Genomic DNA, 21,459 nt, shown 5'->3' with positions numbered 1-21,459 from the left:
ATGTCCAAGTTACTATAGTGAGCAGCCTGACAATATTTTGGTTTTAATAAGGTTTCTTATCAATGGCTCTCGGTAAACAGACACGACCAAAGTGCTGTATGTAACGCACGCACACATCTTTTTGGTATCAACACCCAAAGTCAGGGATTGTATCAGCACTAGTATTTTTTTAGCGCTACTTGAAGGTTTCATTATCTGTGTACAAGAGAGGAATAATTCTTAATTTCTTTCACATTTTTTTTAAATACTGTAAATTTTAAGGATGTGAGTCACTATTCACAAGACTGAAATAACACACAAAGCTGTCCACTTGAATCTGACTGACTCATGCTAATATTTGCATACAGGTCAATTTGGTTATGTGTTATCAGTGAATGGTCTGATACGGAGGCTTGATGGAGCTCCTTATCTTTATATAGCACAACCAACGGGCTAATACGCTGTGTGTGTGTGTGTGTGTGTGTGTGTGTGTGTGTGTGTGTGTGTGTGTGTGTGTGTGTGTGTGTGTGTGTGTGTCAATGCAGGGCTAAAAGAAGCTGATCAATTGCTTCCTCTTGGCAGTAGATTTACTGCCGCAGTAAAGTCCTTAACAAATATCTCGCCTGGCCACATCTCTTATTTCTGTGCCATTTGTTGTCTCTTTGTCTTTATAATCTAGATCTCCTCCAGTTACAAGTTATGATGTCACCGCATTGACTGATTGGTCCATGTATGAATGAGAGTCGTTTAAGGAGAAAAGTGTTTAAAACAGCTACTATTTGCTCTTTACATTCCTTAAAGGCTGCTTAATGATATATTACTTTTCATTTTTGCTTCTTCCTCTGATACATAATATTTTAAATGCACTTTAACAATAGTAATTTAAACCAAAAACCCAGCAGAATGTATTTGTACTTGCAGGTGGCGATTGGTTTTCCTCTGCAGAGCTTTACACTTGGAAAACAGCAGAATTGATCATGTAAGTGCTGGAGTTTGAATTATTTTGGCAGAGTAGAATTGAATGCTTTAGCCAAAAGGTGAAATATAATATAATATATGTAATGTAATATGTTTTGTCTCGTTTGTTTTTGCGAAGTCAGAAATCAGAAGGGAAAAGGAAACACTTTTTAGACTATCTATTTCAGTTCTACTTTGCTCTTTAAACCATTCTGTTATTAGACATCAATTCTTTTGCAAATTGACATTGTACATCGTTTGTTGTCAGAAATTTAAAAATAAGAATCTAGAGAGCATGATACATAAATAGTCAATATTAAGAGAAGTAATTGCTGCCAAATCTGACTGCTAAGCCTACCGACTTCCAACCGGGGACTCGCTGCTCAGAGCATTTGCGCCCTAACCACTCGGCTACCGGGCCATAGGACTTCTTACAGACAGCTTAGTTCGTCTAGATTTATGAGAAGAATTGGTAATCTAATTTTTTTTACAAGGCTATAAACGGTACAATTCACACTTTACATGGGTGCGGAGGTGACAGATCTTGTAGCTTTACCATGCTAAAGATAAACTCTGCACTGTCTGCTACTACAGACCCTGAGAAACTAATTAGTCGACAGACGAAGAACCAAGGTTGCAGCGTTGTGCTTGTGTGTGGACTTTGAGCTCATTAATAAGAGCGTGTCTCGCACCTCTGTTTACAGGTCAAGAGGTACAAATAAAATATAGATGTACACACAATTTTTATATCTCCTGTCTCTATTATTATCTCAAAACAAAAACCGAATGTAATTCTGCCCTAAAAACAATGTTGGAAACCTTTATCGTGTCCTCGAACCCCCCTTTGGGAACGTTGAATATAAAAAAATCTCTTATCAAATCTGAGAAGGGATGGATTAAACGCTCAAAGGTGAGATGACCCAGCAGACAGGTGAAGAGGCTCTAATACCACAGTCCCAACGTGAGGGAGTCAAGCCATGCACACACACAAGCACACACACACTAAATTGTCCCACAACCCACAAAGTGAAGCAGTGCTATAGTTACGGTCGTTGCATTGTGGGTAATGTAGGGGTGTGTGTGTGTGTGTGTGTGTGTGTGTGTGTGTGTGTGTCTGTGTGCACGTTTTCTGATTCTGCAGCTGCATCGATTTTGAGTCCGACTAAGTTACAGAAGTGCAATGCTAAATCGATGGAGTCCTCTTTTAAGAAACTAGTGGCTTTGAAAGAAAACCAACTCCTAAAACTGACCAATTCATGTCAAACAGATACAAACAGTCACTTGTTTTTTTCAGTATTTGTGACAATAACGCCACTCTGCTGTATCTCCACTTCCTACTACGTCCCTGTTTGTGGTTTAACCGGTTTACGTAACAGTTTGGAATATCACAGCGCACTAGATTGCACAAAAAGAAGGATGCAGTGACAACAAGTGAGCATTTATCACTATCAAGTTATAACAATAAAATGTATAACAACTATAACATTTTATTTTCATTCTCTTTCTATATCTTTTTATTTCTATCAATCTTAACTCTTTTGGTAGATTGTCATCTACATTACTTATCCTAGTCTTTTTCCACGTCTTTTTTCGGCATTGTATATGTAGTGTTGCTATATGCTGACATCATCAACCGAATAAAATATGAGAAGGAAACAGGAAGGACTAGAAGCATATGCACATTTGTGCTGTGAACTAGAGGCTGGGAATGTACTTCCCTACCCAAACTTGTTACGTCTATTACCAGAGAAACACACGGCACTGACTGGTCACAGAAATGCAGCTATATAATCCTGAAAAAAACAAACAAAAAAAAACTGCTTTGTCTTTCGTCAATCTTTGAGCTGACCTTCAAAAAGTCTGCGTCACTTTAAGAGTCATTGTTGTTTCACTTTAAACCTAAAAACTGTCAGCGAAGAGTTAAAGACAGCCATAGTTTTGGCGCTAATCCAGCTGTGTGTTCACACCACAAGCAACTATGGAGGCTGCAGCTGCTCAGTTCCCGCATTTGTCTGGCTGCAGTTAAACTTTAAGGAAACAACTTCCTCCTGCAGCCAATCACAAAGCAGTGTTGCTACAGCGTGAACACAGAGTGGGGTTAATAAACACACCAGGAGTTTGACATGGCAACTGAAATGAGTGATCAAACCAACCAATCACAGTCTAACAGTTTACAGCTTGGGTGAGCAGACGTGCACTGTGGGACAACAAGAGGGACGTCCTCCCCGCTGTATACTCACCAGAGAAATAAACTGTAGAGAGGAGGAAAAGACGGATGGAAGAAGAAGGGATGGAGATGGAGATAAAGAGAGGAGAGATGGGCAGGTGACACCCAGCCAGGAGGGCAGAGAGAGGTAAGAGTTAAAAGAAAACACTGGAAAAGAACCGGCAGCATGGTGAGAAAAAACAGAAGAAAAGGAAGAAAAGGGAGGAAGATTGAGGAGTGAAAGTCAAAGAGAGGACAAAAAAAGACTTAGGGAACCAAGAGAAATAGAAGATGAGGAGAGACATTAAGAGAACACACAGAAAGAAAAAACAAACAGGAAAATGGAAAAAAGTGAAATAACAGAAACATGGAGCAAACTAAAAATGAAACAAATATACCTTTATTTCTCGCTGCTCCACTGATTTCTCCCATATCTGTTGGTCATAGGCGCCAATCTGGAAGAATAAACAAGAGTAAGGATCAATGATGAATAAGAGGAAAGCTAGAGTAAGGTTTTCATTTCTAGAGGTCTTGCACACGTCACGTTCTCGGTGTTAACAGGAAGAGGAATAATGATCCGAACCACAACAAAGGTTTTCTTAGACACACTAACAAGCTTCACCTCAATGAAGGATCTACATTTACTAAAGAAAAGTAAAAAATAATCTCCTTGAGAACAAAGTGAACTGCCAGCGCACCTTAGCTGCATCAGTATCATTATTTTTTTATATCCCCAGAACAACGGATTTTTAAGCTTGGCATGGTGGCCGGGTTAGCTCAGTAGGTAGAGCAGGCGCACATATATGGCGGTGTATGCCTCGACGCAGAAGGTCCAGGGTTCGACTCCGACCTGAGACGATTTCCTGCATGTCATCCCCCTCTCTCCCCTTTCATATCTATCTGTCCTTTCCATTAAAGGCTGAAATGCCCCAAAAATAATCATAAAAAGAGATTTTTAAAGCTCTTGCTTCATAACTGGAGCTGTCACAATCTCATAAAACAAGTTTACAACTGTGTCACATGCATAGTGATGAATCTTTTCACCATAAATTTTTATTTAGCAATCAATCAGTGTTTAATTCTTACAGTTTTCACACGTTAAAACACCCCTTAAGTAGCTTTTAAAAAAAATCCTCTTGGGCCACATCTTTTGACAATATTACATATTCTGTACCAAATTGTTAGTTATCACTGAAGCTACATATATGTTAAATATTCAACCAAGACTCCATGTTCTAGATGTCCAGTGTATACTTTTTATACACGATTCCCCCGAAATTTGGTAACATTTTTTGGTATCTTTTTGGAAACACAAAACAAAACAAATGGATAAAAAAATGAGTTATCTACAGTAAGCCTACTTTCACCGTCTCCTTCTCTTGTTTACTTTTTACCTTATCAACATTCCACACATGCGGTAAAGGGAGGAGGGTGTGACTCTGGGAAATTAATGCAGCACCTGTCACAGAGATCAATAGATCATCAGAGTGGGGAGGAGAAAGTGTGCGTGTGTGCATGAGGCTAGGTACACACAGTGAAGTAGATGTTTGACAAATCCTTGTGTATACAGTGTGTCTGTATGAGCGTAGCACGACAGAGAGATGGACAAAAAGTGCCGTTAACGTGGGGACAAGACAGATTTGTACTTCGCCCAGACTGGCCTGGAAGTACGCGTACAAAACGAACACACTGCAAGGTACAATCTGTACAAACTTCACCCTGCCAGAGTTTTAATCCACACAGTTACGATTAGCAGAGAATACTCTGCTTCGACTGTTGAAAATGAAGGAGCAAAAATGGATACTGGGAGGTTCAAGTCACAATTTGGTTGCTTTTCTTTTTTTTTTTCTTACAGCGTGTGCGATTTTATAGACATAATAGGATCATCTGATGATCTGACCTCAGCAGATTAGCGTGTGTGTGTGTGTGTGTGTGTGTGTCCAAGGCATCTAGTCTGGGTCACCCCCCAATCTTGCCAGTGGAAAGTCTGCAACTTTAATGAGACTTCATTTAACATGGATAGAAAGAGAGAAAGAGGGAGGAAGAGGGGGGTCAAAGACAAGAGAACATAAAGAGAAAGAAAAAGGGTGGAGAGGAGAAAGGTGTCTATAATGTCCGTTAAAGGGTTACTTTATATATCACTCTATCTTCTGGATAGTTAAAAAAAAAAATATATATATATATATATATATATATATATATATATATATATATATATATATATATATATATATATATATATATACATATATATACAAATACATATATATATGTATTTGTGCCTTTACTTTTACAGCCCCGGTGCCTTGTGACAGCTCTGTGTTAACCACCAGATACCAGCATTAGATGTGGGTCAGGCAGTGAGTCACGTTGTGCTCGTGCCCACGTCTGACCCCGATCTAGAGATGGGTCGTCCTGCACAGCTTTTATTTTGACACGTATCACGCTTTTAAGGCTTTGCTTTCATTTTGAAATACTGATTTCTGCTGTGTTGTGTGACCTGCATGTGGCAGGTCACATAACACAATTACTGCTTTCCAGGTCAAATCAAAGCAAATGCCTAAACTTCTGTAACTGTTAACTTGGCACACAACTTATTCAACTTGTTTTGCCAGAAAGTAGCTGTGTCCTATGAGTGTATGCAGCTGTTTATCAGCATGTCTGCGAAAACAAAAGGATTAACAGTTAATAAAGGGACCGTTTCAATAATTTGAAGTGGTCAGAAGCATGGACATTTTAAAATCTCTAATTTCATGACAACTGAGCACCGTGTGATGCAGTCGATAGCTCCAGAGCAGCTGTACACTAAAGATTTTGGCCCAACGTGCGGCCAACCTGAAACAATTTAAGAAAGTAACATTTCTTCTTTTCCCCTCTTTTTTTAGCAAAGCAGCTGCATATTTTACCTGATGATGAAATCGAAAGCTACAAAACAGCTATTAGAGTCCATCCTGCCTCCTTTTCCACGCCATGGAGACAGAGATGCCGGAATAGTTCAGGTTTTTGTTTGGCCATTTCTTGTAAAATTGACACGCAGGTTATTGTAGGATGTACATTAAAGGGAAACTCACTTTCCACTTCTCCTCAATTCCAGAGCTCACCACTACTTCATAATTGTCCAACTAGTGATTTCTGTCTCCTTAAGTCAAATTTCTGCAACAGGAATTAACAGCAGTTGCTATTGCCTCCGATTTGTTTTTTGTATTGGAAGTTTTGCCCCCGTTCGTCTTTTTACGCTGCAATAAGCCACTGTAGATTACTCCTCTGTTCATTTCCCAAAATAAATTGCAATTTAAAATCTGACATTATGACTGGGCTGTGACTTATTGACAAATGTGGATCCTGAGGCTCCACCAGTTGCAAACAAATGGGCTATTCTGAGCACCGCACAGCATTAAATCTGTCTGAGTGACTGATCAACTGTATGACATTTGGGCTGACAGCTAATTTTCCACATCATTCAACCTATTCAACACACGCACGCTTTAGTGACTGTCATGAGTTAAATATTCTTGTTCAAATGGCACACTGATTTCAATGAGATAAATCAAAGACTTTGGCAATTTGACAAGCAAATTGAGCACCAAGAGTGCACCAGAAGGGAAGATGACGGGGCCACGTGTGCCGCTGCGGCAGTGCTGGGGTCACCATGGTGACGGATGGAGGGATGATCCAGGGAGGGAGAGAGAGCAACAGAGTTATATAACAACTGCCTCTGCAATGGAGGGGGTCACACACACACACACACACACACACACACACACACACACACACAAAGTATTAGGAGGTTTGTGTTTAAGTGCGTGTCTACAGTTGACAATGACATTCATAAGGTTTAACACATTAATGCATATCAGCTGTCAATAATTGTTCATCCGTGTTAATTATTGTCATCCATCTGCTATATCTTATTATAGACTAGCTTAGTAAATTCTGAAAAACAAACGTTTTTGCTGGTTCGAGCTTCACAAAATGAGGATTTGCTTTTCTCCGTTTTACTTTATTGTAAATTGAAGATTTTTGTTATAAGACTACTTCGAAAGCAGCACTTTGAGCGCTGGGAACTTATATTAGGCCTTTTTCCAAATGTTCCAGCATCTTAGAGACTAAAAACATTTATCAATTAATATCCAACAGATTTACTCATAAGTTGGGCTGTGAACCCAAATGTGGCTCGCTCAGGTGCTGGGTTTTCAAATCTTTGGAAATTCATTGGTATTAGGCCCTTAAAACTATTGGAAACTACTGGATATATAACGCTTTTATATAAAGTCCTTTCCTTCTGTACTCTATGGCTGTAGTCAAGTTAAATAAATCAACAAAATATGTTTTATGTCTCCCTATTCATCTAAAACATCGGTACTCTCCACTGTGGAACAGGGTGTGATGGAAAATCCCTCGTCCATTTCAATTTTTGGAACTCCTATTTACATACGCCTGTCTATGTGTGGTGAGCTTTGGCACACCGATTAACCACCCGTTGAAACGCACAGAGGCACTGCTAGTGTGCGTACAAGGTTGCTTTCAGTTTAGAGTGGTTTGTGCAACGAATGGAAAGTTTAAGGACTGAATGAATCCAAATGAGGGGTGCAACTAGTGATTATGTTCAATTATGTATCAATTTGTCTTTTTTTTGGATAAACAATTAACTGGTTATCAAAATTGCTGTCAGTGGACTTATCAATTAAACAAATAATTGCACAGAAGTGTGTGAAAGATGATTTAAAAAGGAATGTGGGTCAGGCAGCTGATTGTGACGTGCAAATTAACCCTCTACTGTTGTTTTCATGTGTGACTATGGCAACGGACACAGAGAGGGGTTGCTGTAGAGTGTGTAAGTTCTATTTTCAGCTCAGACAGGTGTGTGTGTGTGTGTGTGTGTGTGTGTGTGTGTCAGATTGAAAACTCTCCACTCGCTTCGGAAATGTCCTGTTGTGTTTCTAGCTGCTAAACGGAGATTTTTCTGCTTGTTGAGCGTCATACGAAAACTGATTAAATGTTGTACAGGTAATTTGTTAGCAGTCACGGGTTCAGCAATAAAGTCATAAGATGATGCTGATTATTTTACCTATCAATGAATTGGGAAAACATTTTTTTTCCAATTTCAAAAGAACCCAAGGCCACATATTCAAATGTCTTTTGTTTCACAAACAGTCCAACACCGAAATATATTCAGTTTGCTATCATATTAGACTAAACAAAAGCACCAAATCCTCATAAAATAGAGGCTGGAAATTACTTAAACAAACAATTATCAAAAGAGTTGCTCATCCGTTTTTCTGACTAATGAATGAATGACCAATGAATTAACCAACTAATCTTTCCAGGTCTAGATCAGCTTATTTTACAGAAAATCTGAACATAATTATAAATGCTGCAACTAACAATTATTATCCTAATTGATTAATCTAACGATAATGTTCTCAATTAATTGTTTTGTTTATACAATGTTAGAAAATAAACAAAGGGTGTGATTTCTCATATTTTGGAATGGATGGAAAGGAAAATGTACACTCATGTTTCCTACAACTGAAGCCTTGACCAAATAAGCATGAACATATAAATATATACTATATAAATAACATATGAAGCTATTTATTAATTCCCCTACTCTAAATATAGTCATGTTCTCCATATAGAAACTCATTTCACGGAGACTCTTCGCTCTGAGTGCACAGATCTCACACACATACTAAGGTCATGAACTATTATGCTTATGTCTTAAAGACTTAAAGCCACCACCACACATAAGCTAATTTATTACAGTGCAACTTTTTAAGTTTAAATATATCACTGACATGCCATAAGAAGCTGGCCATTGGCCAGTAAGCATGCCTCAGACAAAAAAAAAGTAAGTCTGCCTGGTACTGTAACAGATCTAGACTACATGGCTGCATACGTCTTCACTGTAATATGGGCTTGGCAAGGCGCTGTGGTGAGAACAAAAGCAGCTTCCACACAAACACCGAGTCTATAAGAAGCCTGTCTGCAGACATAGCACAATCAGAAACATACTGTGAGTCATACGGGGCACTGCCTGTAGGCTGGTGAGAAGTAGACGGGAAGTTCAGCTTCAAGGACATACAAAACAATACAAAGAAGATACAAAACTAAATGGAACACAAACAGAACAAAATAAATAAAAGGTGCCAGGCGGTTTACAAGATTACATAAATAGTCAAAATGTTGTCACATTTGTAACATTTCGGGAGCACGATAAAGTAACATGAATAAATGAATCGTGTTAAACACTACAGGGCTCGACAGTAACGGTTGCAACCAGATTGAGTCGTGGTCTCTGGTTGCCCCCTTTGGCAACCACCTGTTCAATATTTGTGTATTTTTTTAATATATAAAAACAAATCATAACTTACAAAACTGGAAAAATTATTTCAAAAGAAGTCAATATTTTATTTGGAATGTCTCCGTAAAGTTTAAACACTACGTTCGTGCGCAACACAACATTTCAGCTGTTGCGTAACCGCTTTGAAAAAGATACAGGCAACGCAATTATCTGTTCACGTTAACGCTGCATGTTAAAATCCCGTGCTAATATGGCACCGGTGCCCGGTATCTACCGGACGAAATAGTAGCGCGGATTTCGGTGCCTCATTACGGTACCACTAGCTAGCTATAAATGTCTGCGCTGCTCTCTGATGGTCCGAAACCCATATTAGAGGCAACAGAAACGTCGCTGCATGTCACAATAGTAAACACTAATAACACGTTACACAGCAGGTAATGTTAGCCTACCATTAGCTACAGGTTAAAATGCTGACAGTTAAATGATGTCTGCCGCTAAAACTATGAGCTAACAGACAAACTAGCACTGGTCACTGCTGTTGTCTGAAAAACAACACTGACGGGACAAAATGTTGCGTTTACTGGTAAACCTTGTGGTGCATTCCATGTTATTGTAAAATACCATTTTCTCATCTGTTTTTTTTTCCCCTTTCTTCCTTTTAACAGCAATTTACTGGTGACATAAGTAATTATTGTTAAGTTATTGTTATTACATTTTTAATGCTGATAATCCCCCCTTTTTTGTGCTGATCCAAAAATGTATCCGATCCGTGACTCAAAACCGTGATCTGATCCGTGAGTTTTGGGATCCGTTGCACTCCTATTTGAGAGGGATGGGAAATTACATTGCAAGCCATTATCTCATTGTTCAATTATTAAAATGTGTGGTATAGTTACATAAGAAATAAATTGCTCCAAATATAGGCAGTTTAAAACATGGCAACTGATTTGTCAATTTCGCAACCAAAACCTGATGCCTGGTTACCAAGCCGGCAACCACTTCAAAAAGTTAGCGTTTAGCCCTGCACTACTACCCACTCATGTATCCAGACAGGTAAGGCATGGATGTGGGGTATTATGACACTGTAACCATTTATGCAGGGTGGAGTGGTAGAATTCCAAGTCAGAAGGATATATTTTATATTCTACGTGCAGAGCAAGTTGCATGTCGTGCAGCAGCTCAAAAGTCTCTGCAGAGCATCCAAAAATGGCCAAGTTGTGGTTGGGCTTTTGAGAGCCACTCATAAATTTCAGTCTAAAACTTGTATATTGTAGGGCAAAACCAGAAAAGATGTGCTAGGGATGTGGTTCGGTTTTGTTTTTAAGTAATGTAGTCTCTGCATCACCTTGTACTAGATTAACCTGTAGCGTGAGTTAATAGAACCTGAGGGAGAAAGAGAGAAAAAGGTTGACTCAAAATGTAGCCACTTTTTTAAACAGCGTGGTGTCTGACTTGAAGACACCACAAAATAAATGTTTTTTCAGGAACAGTGTCACCATTCCTCTGGATAGTGCCCTGAACATTCAGTTTTTACAAGGATCATTTCTTTAGTAGAAAACAGTGCCAGTGTTCATAAAATGTTCTGTGGATTATCACAAGTAAATTCTCCTTCTTTAACATAATAAAATTAGCAAAAGTTCACATTTCAGAGACCAGGTTCTTTCCTGCAGAGGAATTTTTGGCACCCCCCAAAGAGGTTTTAGCCAGCCCCCAAAGGAAAATCACCAGCACCCAAATGATAAGAATTCAGAATAAAAATAGCAATTCAAATCCTCTCTAAATGTGTTTAAGAGCAATTTACCAAACAACCGTTGAACAAACAGAACATATACTTGAAAGCTTTTCTCAGTTTTATCTCGAAAGTCAGGCTGTACGGGACTGTACCGTTGATTTATTGAAATGGTTTTGTTAATTTGGGTTTCATTTCATTCAAGCATAATATACATTTTTGTTTATCAAATTGTCAAAAATAACAGGTAAATGCATAGATTTCGGTCAAATGAGGTAACACATTGGCTTTACCGTTTGCAGACCGATCATGCTTGCTGTTGTGTGTAGTCACCCCCCCAAAATCCCTGAGAGACTTTAAAACAAATTAATAGAAGGAGACCAATCCATAGTCTTCACTCTTGACAGTATCTACAACATAATCTGAGGGATTCTGATCAAAATGACACCACCACTAACAAAAGCCAAGGTTACCAAACACAATAGGTTTTCATCATTAGAGATAAACCAAATCATTCTGTCCTGGTGACTCAGCAAAGACAAGAAAGAAAGCCCTGGTTATGACGTCTATCAAACCAAAGTGTCTGTGTTTCACCTCCTTTACGTTTAGTTAGGTGGAGTGAAAAAACACTGAATAGAGCTAAAGAAGCCCCGAGGACAGTCAGAGGCAGAGGCAGGTGATCTGCACCTTAAAAAGGGTGTACTCATTCATGACTCAGAAGTTGTCATCATGGTATGCCTCTGCCCAGACAGGCACAGCCACACGCACACACAGAATTATTTTTAAGAAAACATTGATTTTTAATTTAGTTCCTAAGACTAATCTTATGGTGAAAAGGTGAAATTGAGGACTTAAGACCTTTTTTAACGTTACCTGAAATTAAATGTAGGACTAATTCAAGAACCAAAATAAAGAAGCCAAGCTGGGGGAAATAGTTGTTTGTCTCATGCAGACAGCAGTGTTTAAGAGTTTAGACCTTCAATTAAAGTCTGTAACCTCTCATAGAAGTAATTTTGAGTGTGAGCTGATTCCAGTGAAAGCTTAGGTCGCAATCTACGTATGCCAGGTGCAAGCAGAAGATCAGAGACAGATAGACGGACAGACAGACAAGAAGGCAAACAGACATATAGAGACAGAGAGGTCATGGAGAAATAATAACAGGCAGATAGACGAGCAGAAGAGGCCTAAGAAGAGACAGATGATCATAATAACAGACAGGCAGGTTTGTGAGGACAGACAGGGTGTGTAAGCTGAGAGCTGCAGGGGGAGCAGCGCTGGAGTCCAGCAGAGGATCTGATATCTGAGACCATGGAACAAGAAGACACACAACACCAGCCTGGTTTCACACGGTGCCGAATGGCTCGACTCTGCTGCCGCTGCTGACAGCACTCAAGAGGTCATTGCCAAAATACTGTATCAAAACTAGTCTGCACACTCAAATATAAAGACTTTTTTTTGCAACTCTATATCTTCACTTTCTGTGTTAAGGGAGAAAAATTAAGAAATAGATATGCCTTCTGCAGTGCACCACAGAGCCAGACCGATAAATCAATATTAGTCTATTGCAGATATATTGATATCTGTATGCCTGGCGATAGGTAAAAAGTTTGTCTACCAGAAGACTTTCAAACAACAATTGGGGTTGCAATTCTTTAAAAATAACTAATGTAAGAAATTCCTATCAAAAATCTTTGTGTATGTGTTTATGTAACGGATTGGCCTATATACGAGGCTCTAGTGTGCAATAACTGCAGAAACTGAATAAAAAACATTTAGGTGTGAAAACTTAAGACTTTAAACTTCTATGACTAAACATAAGTTATATGTACCCTGTGTTCCTTTTTTCTTGGTTAGGCACAAGGTTTGTGTCTTGTACTTTTTAATATTATATCAAGTCAATTAGTTCAGCATTCTGTGCATACGCTCTGATAGCATCCCATTGTGTCCACTCGTGGTAGTAGTAAAATCTCACCCATTTGTCACTATAAAATTTCTTTGATAGAACTGTATGCTGATTGTCATACCCAAAGTTCCACATTTAGGTAATGACAACTGAGCAAACTCAGCTGAGGAAAACTGAGATGCAGCTGAAAGCTTCAGAAAAACCTACCGAGTTTTATTTGTTATGTTTTTTTTGGTCAAACAAACACTCAATGTATTTTACCTTATTCTTCTTTTTAGCTGTCTTTACTCTTTAGGCAAGCCTTGTGTGCTATATTTCTATGCAATTTTCTTTGTCTGAGGAGACTCGTCTTTAGGCATTTGTTATATATCGATGCACATCTGTACATCCGTTTGTAAACACATGCGTAGACAACTAGGCTCAACAACATTCATTGGCTGATGAAGGATTTTTTTCTGCAGGAAGAGACTGCTTATTCAATTCAGAATTAGTAAATAATGTAGAGAAAGGCTCTCTAGAGTGACACCTTTCCCAAAGTGTAGATGCAAGGAGTTAAAATATTTAACATACACTGCAAAAATGTGATTTTAAAAAAAAGAATGTAATACAACTAGCTCAGATATTGACATGCAAGAACCAAGCCAGCGTGCAAATGCAAGAAATGAACAGCGTCTTACCTTTTTCTGGTACCACACCACAGCATCTTTTACTTTGGAAGCCATTTACATTTCCCTTCTCCCAGCCTAGGGCATCTTAGACTGAAAACACATAACACAGCGAGAGAGAGAGAGAGAGAAGTGTGAGTAATAAGGAGGACGACTGTGGTATATTTACCTGGTTGGAAGGTGTGTCCTGAAAACTGACTAGGGAGGGGAACAAACACACACACACACAGTTTAAGCTGATTTGAGTGAAGGCGATCACAAAATGTATATCTTCTTCTGATCTTTTTGCTCTTAAATCACACACAAAAGTAATAAGACCTGTCACTGTTACATGTTGTCTCCCTTGACACCCAACATATACACAAACAGTCTTTCAATTAACTGACCTGGGAATGAGTATTACTCTAATAGTGGTGTTATAGCTGGTTGTTACCACTGAATCACATTCTGACACTGACACATATATTCCGGGAAAGATTTGGGAACGGCTTTTGGATCCCTTGCAGTGGTTTGGTGTGTAAGGGATTGGTTACAGGCTCATACACTGACAAACAAGCGCACACAGTTCAACTGAAGAAGTGCTTGTGTTGAATGCTGCATTCCATTCACGTGTCCAGATTAGACATTATCATGATATTTTTTTACTAAATAAGTCAATATTGATATTGCGGCGATATTGTTTGTAGGGTTAACTATCGGTGCTTTCGTGCTCCGGTCGCAAAGACGGTGGAGCTGCAAAATGGTCTGGGGAAAGAAATGGGGAAATTTGAATCCTGCAAAAGAAAACACCACATAAAACATTTAATGAAGTTAACTCCCACAATACAGTAATTTGAGCCATTTAAACTAACTAGACTTAAGCGCCGGATGTCATGCTTTATCCTGGAAATGTACTTCAGTTGATCCAGACTAGGTGGGGTGTTAGGCTTCCTATCAAACCGGTTTGAAAATGTTTACACCAGCCCAAGCCTAGTTCAGAGTGTACATTAGGTCTGCAGTGTGAAATTACAGTAAATTGTCTTTGAAACCGGATGTTCTGGTGGTGGACGTGAGCTTATTGGTTGTGGTAAAAAAAAGAAAAAGAAAAAAAAGGAATGGAAGGTAGTTGACACTGAGAACAAAGAAAAGAGACTCCTTTAAGTAATGTTACATTTGACTACAGCAAATTTCTAATGCTTATATAGGACAGGTTAAAAAAATAACTCAATCCAATGGAATGTGGCAAAGTTACATTTTTAAGTATAAATTAAGTTTGCCACCTCTCCTAAGCTTTTCAAACTTGACATTTAAAACTTTTTATCCTTAACCTTACACTCAAAGTTTGAACCTTTAAGAGTGAAGACTGCTGTGATGCAGTTTACCTTAAAAGAAATGTGTATGTGTCATACTACAGGACTGTTTGACAGCATAAAATCGCCACCTCAAACAGAGGAGTAGTAGTACGAGTATGTCAATGTCCGTGTGTTCAAAGCCGCCATTGAAACGTGAAACTTGAAAGCAGGAAGTAGAGAAAATCTTCTACCCTGAGTGTGAACAATTTCAACTTCAAGCACAGAAGTCTGCTAATAGTATTAACTGAGCACATGCACACAACAAACAGCTGACTTATGCCAAAAACTGCAAAGAACCCTGTTCCTTCACCCGCAAATGCTGCATGCACACTGCTCATAAGGTTGCACGAATGGGAGTGTGTGAGTGTGAGTGTGAGTGTGTGTGTTTTTGCCCCAGAAGGCCAGAGACATTTTAAGCAACAGGAAGAAAGTCTCTTGCTTGCTTCTGTCTACGATTATAACTATTACCCATACATGCAAAGAGACTGAGAAGAGGTGATAGAGGCGGTGAAAGAAAGATAATGAACAGACCAAGAAAGAGAGGAAGAAGGAGGACATCTGTAAAGAGCAAACACCACGGAGGGTGAGAAAACAAGAAACGTATTCCGAGAGGGGAAGAGTTTCTTATTCACACATAACCCGCCCATCCTGAACACATATTCACACACTTTTTTTGCTGCTCTAAACAGAGACAAACTATTTAGCTCTGCAATGAGCAGAACATATGAAAGTGACTTAAATGAAGAAAAATAATTACCGTTAAAAAGTCCATAATGAAAATGCATCGGTGTACAATTACTGCAGGGCAACAACTGCTGTGAACAAATAAAGCACGACCAGAGAGAACAAAAACAGATTATCTAGACAGACAAACCGATCGGAACAACACCCCATCATTAGCAGAGTTGGACCACAAACAGCAATGTTTTCTGTTTTTAACTCTCAAAAGACTCTCAGACAGCTTTAAGACTTTAAATCCTCCCCATGCAGAGACAGTGATAAGACAAAAACAGGCGGATCCTCCCTGTTTAAAGCCTCGAAATCCCCTCTTCATACCAGTGGGATGCCAACACATTATCAGACAAAAAACACACACAGACACATGCTATTGCCTAATACGGCTTCATACACATGATTAGCTGTAAACTCCCAAGTTATTATTTATGACATACATAACAAGAAGAAATAGGCTGTTTGAGTTCTTTCTTAACACACTTTTTCCAAAACCACACATTCAAGGTGTTCCCAAAATACACATGTGGTTTGCTAGGGGGTATTTAGGGAACAGAGCTGAGACAACAGACGCACACGCAGCCGTTTTCCTTACAATGTCTATGAATCCTGTGACCAGAATATACGTATGTCTAAGGAGTATTTTTCTGTGAACCTCCTAGATTTGAGGCTACATTTCTGACCTCAAATCATATATTTTAAAAAAAGGTTGTAATGTTTTTATTCATCAGAAAACTCGCGTCAGCAAGAACGTTCACAAAACGCAACGCATTACAAAGCTCTCAAAGAATTCAACAAGCACACGCACGCTAACACACACACACACACACAAGCAGGGTCTCCAGCCATCAGGCTTGCCAAGTCTGTCTGACCAGTAGTTTGCCTGAACTGACCCATTTACAGAAAGAAAGAGAAAAAGGTCAAGCAAGACAGTGTGTATTGTGTAGGCCACAGTTTACATGAGGGCTCTTTTTGTGGCTGTGTGCGTACATGCATGGGTGTCTTTGTGCGAGTAGGAAATGGTTGAGTGTATGTAATGTCTCTTGCAGCCAATGTATGAATGTTAATGTGAATGAGCGTCAGTGGTAGAAGTTGAGTCATAAATGCGGTGTGTGTGTGTGTGTGTGTGTCTCATCTTCATGTGGCTTAATGCTGCCTTCATGGGGGGGGTAAGAAAAAGAGGAAACTTAAATGACACGTTTAATCATCTAAAGGGCGTGGACACACCGAGCCGATAATCGCCTGTTGCACAGTCTGGCGAGGTCAGTGACTCAAGTCGGTTCGGCGTGTTCCGTGCCATCGTCCATCCGAGGGGCCGTCGTCCTTCATTTTGGCCGATTTGACACGTATAATCGGTGGGGCGGGCACTGCCGGCAGTTGGACTCAAATGACTCATCTGATTGGTAGAGTGCTAACCCGGAAACGATGAGCGTAACTTGAGTCTCTCAAAATCTGACAAAAATCTTGTAAACTGACCTTTGTTGATCTGAGATGAAGACAGATTCAGCAACTGCATGGCCTATTTCTCGCTTAAAATGTTTTCAGAAACACGTTTCGGTGAACTATTTTAGTACAATATGAGATCGTATTCTCAACAAGCCGCCATGACAGTCTTTGAATTTCCGGAGAAACAAGACCCATGTGACGCGTTCGTCTAATCAGCTGCCGTTTTTTCATTTTTGGGCGACAATACAGATTAGCGCCGCCTGCTGTTATGGAGACGTATTACCTCTCGTCGCTTTGGTGTGTTCTGAGGTACTTTTTTGACCAATTCGGGGAGACTGATCAGTCCAACTGCCTTTTCTGCCCAAACATCGGGCTCTGTGTGTCCGTACCTTAAGGGTAGTTTTTAGTGAGTTTTCAGACCTGAAATGTTTTTTTTAAAAATGTGTATTTTTATTATATAATTGTAGTAAGTGTGTGTCTGAAAGCTGATTCACATTTATATTCAACTAGTGTAGTGTCCTTTTAGGGATCAGAACGGGCTGATTGCTTGGTTCCCAGATTTTTTTTTTTTTTACAACTTTATCTAACCATAAGCACGGGTTAATCAGGAGCGGCTCGGCTGCCGCTCATCTAGAGATCCGGCACATACCCTTTTTTCATCTGGCTGTCACACATCCAGGTAGCGATGCGGGTCGGGCGGGGAAAGAGGGAGCCCGGTTCAACCTGCTGGAGAAGCCGCCACAGGAGGATACATAGGATAGACAGCAATCAGTTGACCACTTTTTGGCACGACAGCCAGCGAACGGCATCAATAAGGGGTGTAGCAAGAGATGTCGCAACTCCCCGCCCCTGCTGCTGTACTGTGCCCTCGGAGACACACGCAGATTCCTTGATTTATAGTTAGATGTAAACATGTATTTGGATTGTTTTTGTGCACCGGAGCTCCATCATACTCCTAATATTTAAATAGTGTAGGTATATATAAAATATAGATCTATCTGTACTTAAGCTAGAGGATGGTGTTGTTGGTAGCATCAAACCATGCCAAATAACACCTGGCCCTTGTGCTCAACTCAGGTCTTTAGAATAGAAAGTCTTTTAGAGCAGATCAGAATCTGCTAACAAAAGTTACATCAGGACGAACTGACAGTGGTTATGTAACTGTACGTACACACCGCCGCCGACTTGAGCTGCAAAGAAGCTCTGGCCGCCCTGTCAAGGACGCTTGTCAAAAAGTACGGGGAAGCTGTTTGACGCTTTGGCCGCTCTGACGTAGTAGCATTCTATGTTCGATCATGGAAAAAGCACACCAGCCACTGCACGGCCAATACATTGACACTAGAAACCTTTTATAAATTATATATATAATGACAGAATTTGTATTGGTTGTTGGTCGCAGCGGTGTCTGTTAGTTAACTCGCTCGTTAGCCGCTGAACCGCAGCAGAATGCAGGCAGAGGGAGCAGCCGCCAGCGGTTGATCCGTGCAGGACTTCAGCTTCCATTGAAAATTAATGACTTCCGGTATCTTTAGAAGCTCAAGTCGGCGGCGGTGTGTACGTACAGTAAACTCTTCTGCATAAGATTAGATAAGTCAATATTTTAAGTACTTTAGTGCGATAAGTACTGCCTACCCTCTGTTTAACTTTTAGACACTTCTTCCAGCTGCCAGCTGTATCTCTGAAGTACGGCGGCAACTAATGATTATCTGCAATTGCAATTCATCTGACAATCATTATAAAAGGCAAGACAACGGTGTCATATGGTCACTATGTAAACACTGCAGTAGCTCAGTCCTGCCTGGCTGGAGCAGATTACCAATCATAGAAGACCGACTTGGAGTAGCGTAACACTTAGCCGAGAGTAGAAAAAAACTGAAAACGGAGCGTTCAGAACAGATGGAAATCTGAATGTTTTAGCTCACAGGGATTTCTCTGAAATACGTTAACCTCATTATTATATTATTAGTTTTGGCCACGTTTAACATGAAAATCCAACATTATGACATTATAGATCCTAGTAGTTGAAACGTAGTAAAGTAGTTTGGAACGGCCGATTGCTTGGCCTGTGGTGTTGCTGCTTGTAGAATTCTTCAAAACCAAATTGTACCTCAAAATTACTTACAGAAGGACCCCAAACCACTTAATATGCAACTGCACTGTATAGCCTACTACTGACTTACAGTGGCCAAGTCTACATCAGAGGAAGACATTGTACTACTATATTTACCTGACAGAGAACGTTGCAGATTCAGAATGTAATCACAAAATATCACAATGACAATGTGGAGCAATCAGACAGTTGCCTCATGGCAGTGCAGAGAGAGAGAGAGAGAGAGAGAGAGAGAGAGAGAGAGAGAGAGAGAGAGAGAGAGAGAGAGAGACTTGTCATATGATCGTTAACGAATTTAACACTTCAGCAGAGGTGTTCATTTCCATGTAGGTTTAGTGGTTTGATGGTTAACGGTGAAGTATGGATTTGATTAGCGGGGGTATTTTGGCGACGGTAATGTTATTAGTGTTGTACATTAGCAGTAGACTTAATTTACCCGACCCAGGGTGAGTCTGATGAAAACTGCCCGGTTCAGCTCTGAGATTTTCTCGCATTGAATAATCTCAGAGATTACATTATGTTGTGCCTCTGTTAAGAAGTGGTGAATGTAGGCTACAGCTCACAGCAACTATAGAGTGCCTGGCTTATATCCAGCAATCATGTAGCCAACATTGGAAGCAACGCTGTTGTAAAGCTGTTGTTGTTTATTAGATAGATGACAGGAAATACGGAAAAGCATAATAGTTCCACTTTAAATTTAGGGAAGTGCGAGGGTTCATGGGTGGAAAGCTGCAAAAATTTGGCGTGTAAAAAAAGGCCTTAATACTGCTGAAAACTCCTTGGGCACTGATCTCTATCAGTGTTGACCACAAAGCTGTTTCAGATGGACAAATGACTAGGGCTGTGCAAATAATCGAAGGTTACGATTTTGGCTCACAAAAACAGTAATAATCGAGAAAAACGATTATTTTGCACATTACCTTTTGCAAGTAAACTCTTATTTTGTCTTATGTTCTGAATGAAGAAAAGAAAATGGGAAAAGTATGGGTTAGTGTTAAGGGAAATTTCACAGTTCAAGGTGTTTTCACTGTTGATTTTTCACAGTTTGTTTCATTTCAATAATTGCAACATCTCTCCAAAAGTCAATGAGTAATCGTGTTTAATAATTGTGATTTCAATATTGACCAAAATAATCGTGATTATGATTTTTTAATCGAGAAGCCCTACAAATGACAGAAGTACATTTTAAACAGTAGGACAAAATCAAAGGCAAAGCAGAGAAAGAGGAATTTCTCTTGCCTATGACTGCTGGTTTTCTATCGGTGTTGTGTTTCTCTAGGATGTCTAAATAAAAACATGAGCACAAGAGGAGACCTCCTACACGAGTCTGGTAACTCGTGATGTGTAACAGGAGCTGCTACCTCTCTCTCTGGGTGCTCTATTTCATGATGGGTGCAGGTTACATCTCTGAGCTGGGCCGAGGAGGGGCACGGGTGTTTTGGGTATGTGTGCATTTAAGTAAGTGTGTATGCGTTTGTTTGCATGCCCAGGAAATAGGACGCTGCTCAATCAACGGTAAAGGGATTCTGAGAGTGAGTGTGTGAAACAGAAGGGTGGTGGGAGATGGGGATTGTGTTTTCCATCATGTAGGGTGAATCCTTGAGAAGCTCAAATGACACTACACTTGACCTATACAGGGCCATGCACACACACATGCACACTCATTATTATTTAAGATAACAGCATCCTCAACAATAGTAGTGATAAAAAGAGAAGGGGGGGGTGGGGTGGGCTGCAAACTCTCACACACACACACACACACACACACACACACACACACACACACGTCAGGCTATGTAGCTGACTGGTGTTTCGTCCTCACAGCCAAATAAAGACAGGAGCTGGACATTTGGAAAACGGAGAGAGAGACGGTCAAGACCGTCTGGCCTGGGACAATCACATTTGAGATTCAAAGCAACAACAGCTGTGTGTGTGTGTGTGTGTGTGTGTGTGTGTGTGTGTGTGTGTGTGACACTGTCATTCAGGAAAGAGATGCTTCATTTGGTCACTCAGACTAATAACTACATCTAAATCCATGTATGGACAAGGGTTTCCAGTGTGTGTAATAATCTAATCTAGGGCATATCAATTCAAAGA

General features: G+C 39.9%; 1 protein-coding gene across 5 annotated transcripts in view; it reads right to left on the bottom strand.

Moving 5' to 3' along the window:
* The window catches only part of LOC144537719 (protein PHTF2), a 42,816-nt gene that overhangs the window by 18,384 nt on the left and 2,973 nt on the right, over nt 1-21,459 (bottom strand). For 3 of the 5 annotated variants that reach the window (XM_078281562.1, XM_078281566.1, XM_078281564.1), the window contains 2 exons: nt 13,756-13,836; nt 3,541-3,597 (listed from right to left, as the gene is read on the bottom strand). In XM_078281562.1, coding sequence (XP_078137688.1) covers nt 3,541-3,597; nt 13,756-13,800 — 102 coding nt within the window. In that variant the 5' untranslated portion in view covers nt 13,801-13,836. Of the gene's footprint in view, nt 1-3,540; nt 3,598-13,755; nt 13,837-15,831; nt 15,968-21,459 lie in introns of those variants that run through there. The other 2 variants (XM_078281563.1, XM_078281565.1) reach the window with 2 other exon arrangements.

Source organism: Sander vitreus, chromosome 23 (assembly GCF_031162955.1).
Source record: "Sander vitreus isolate 19-12246 chromosome 23, sanVit1, whole genome shotgun sequence".
Classification (NCBI taxonomy): Eukaryota; Metazoa; Chordata; class Actinopteri; order Perciformes; family Percidae; genus Sander; species Sander vitreus.
The sequence above is the reverse complement of the archived record's forward strand: the minus strand, read 5'-3'. Positions and strand labels throughout refer to the sequence as shown.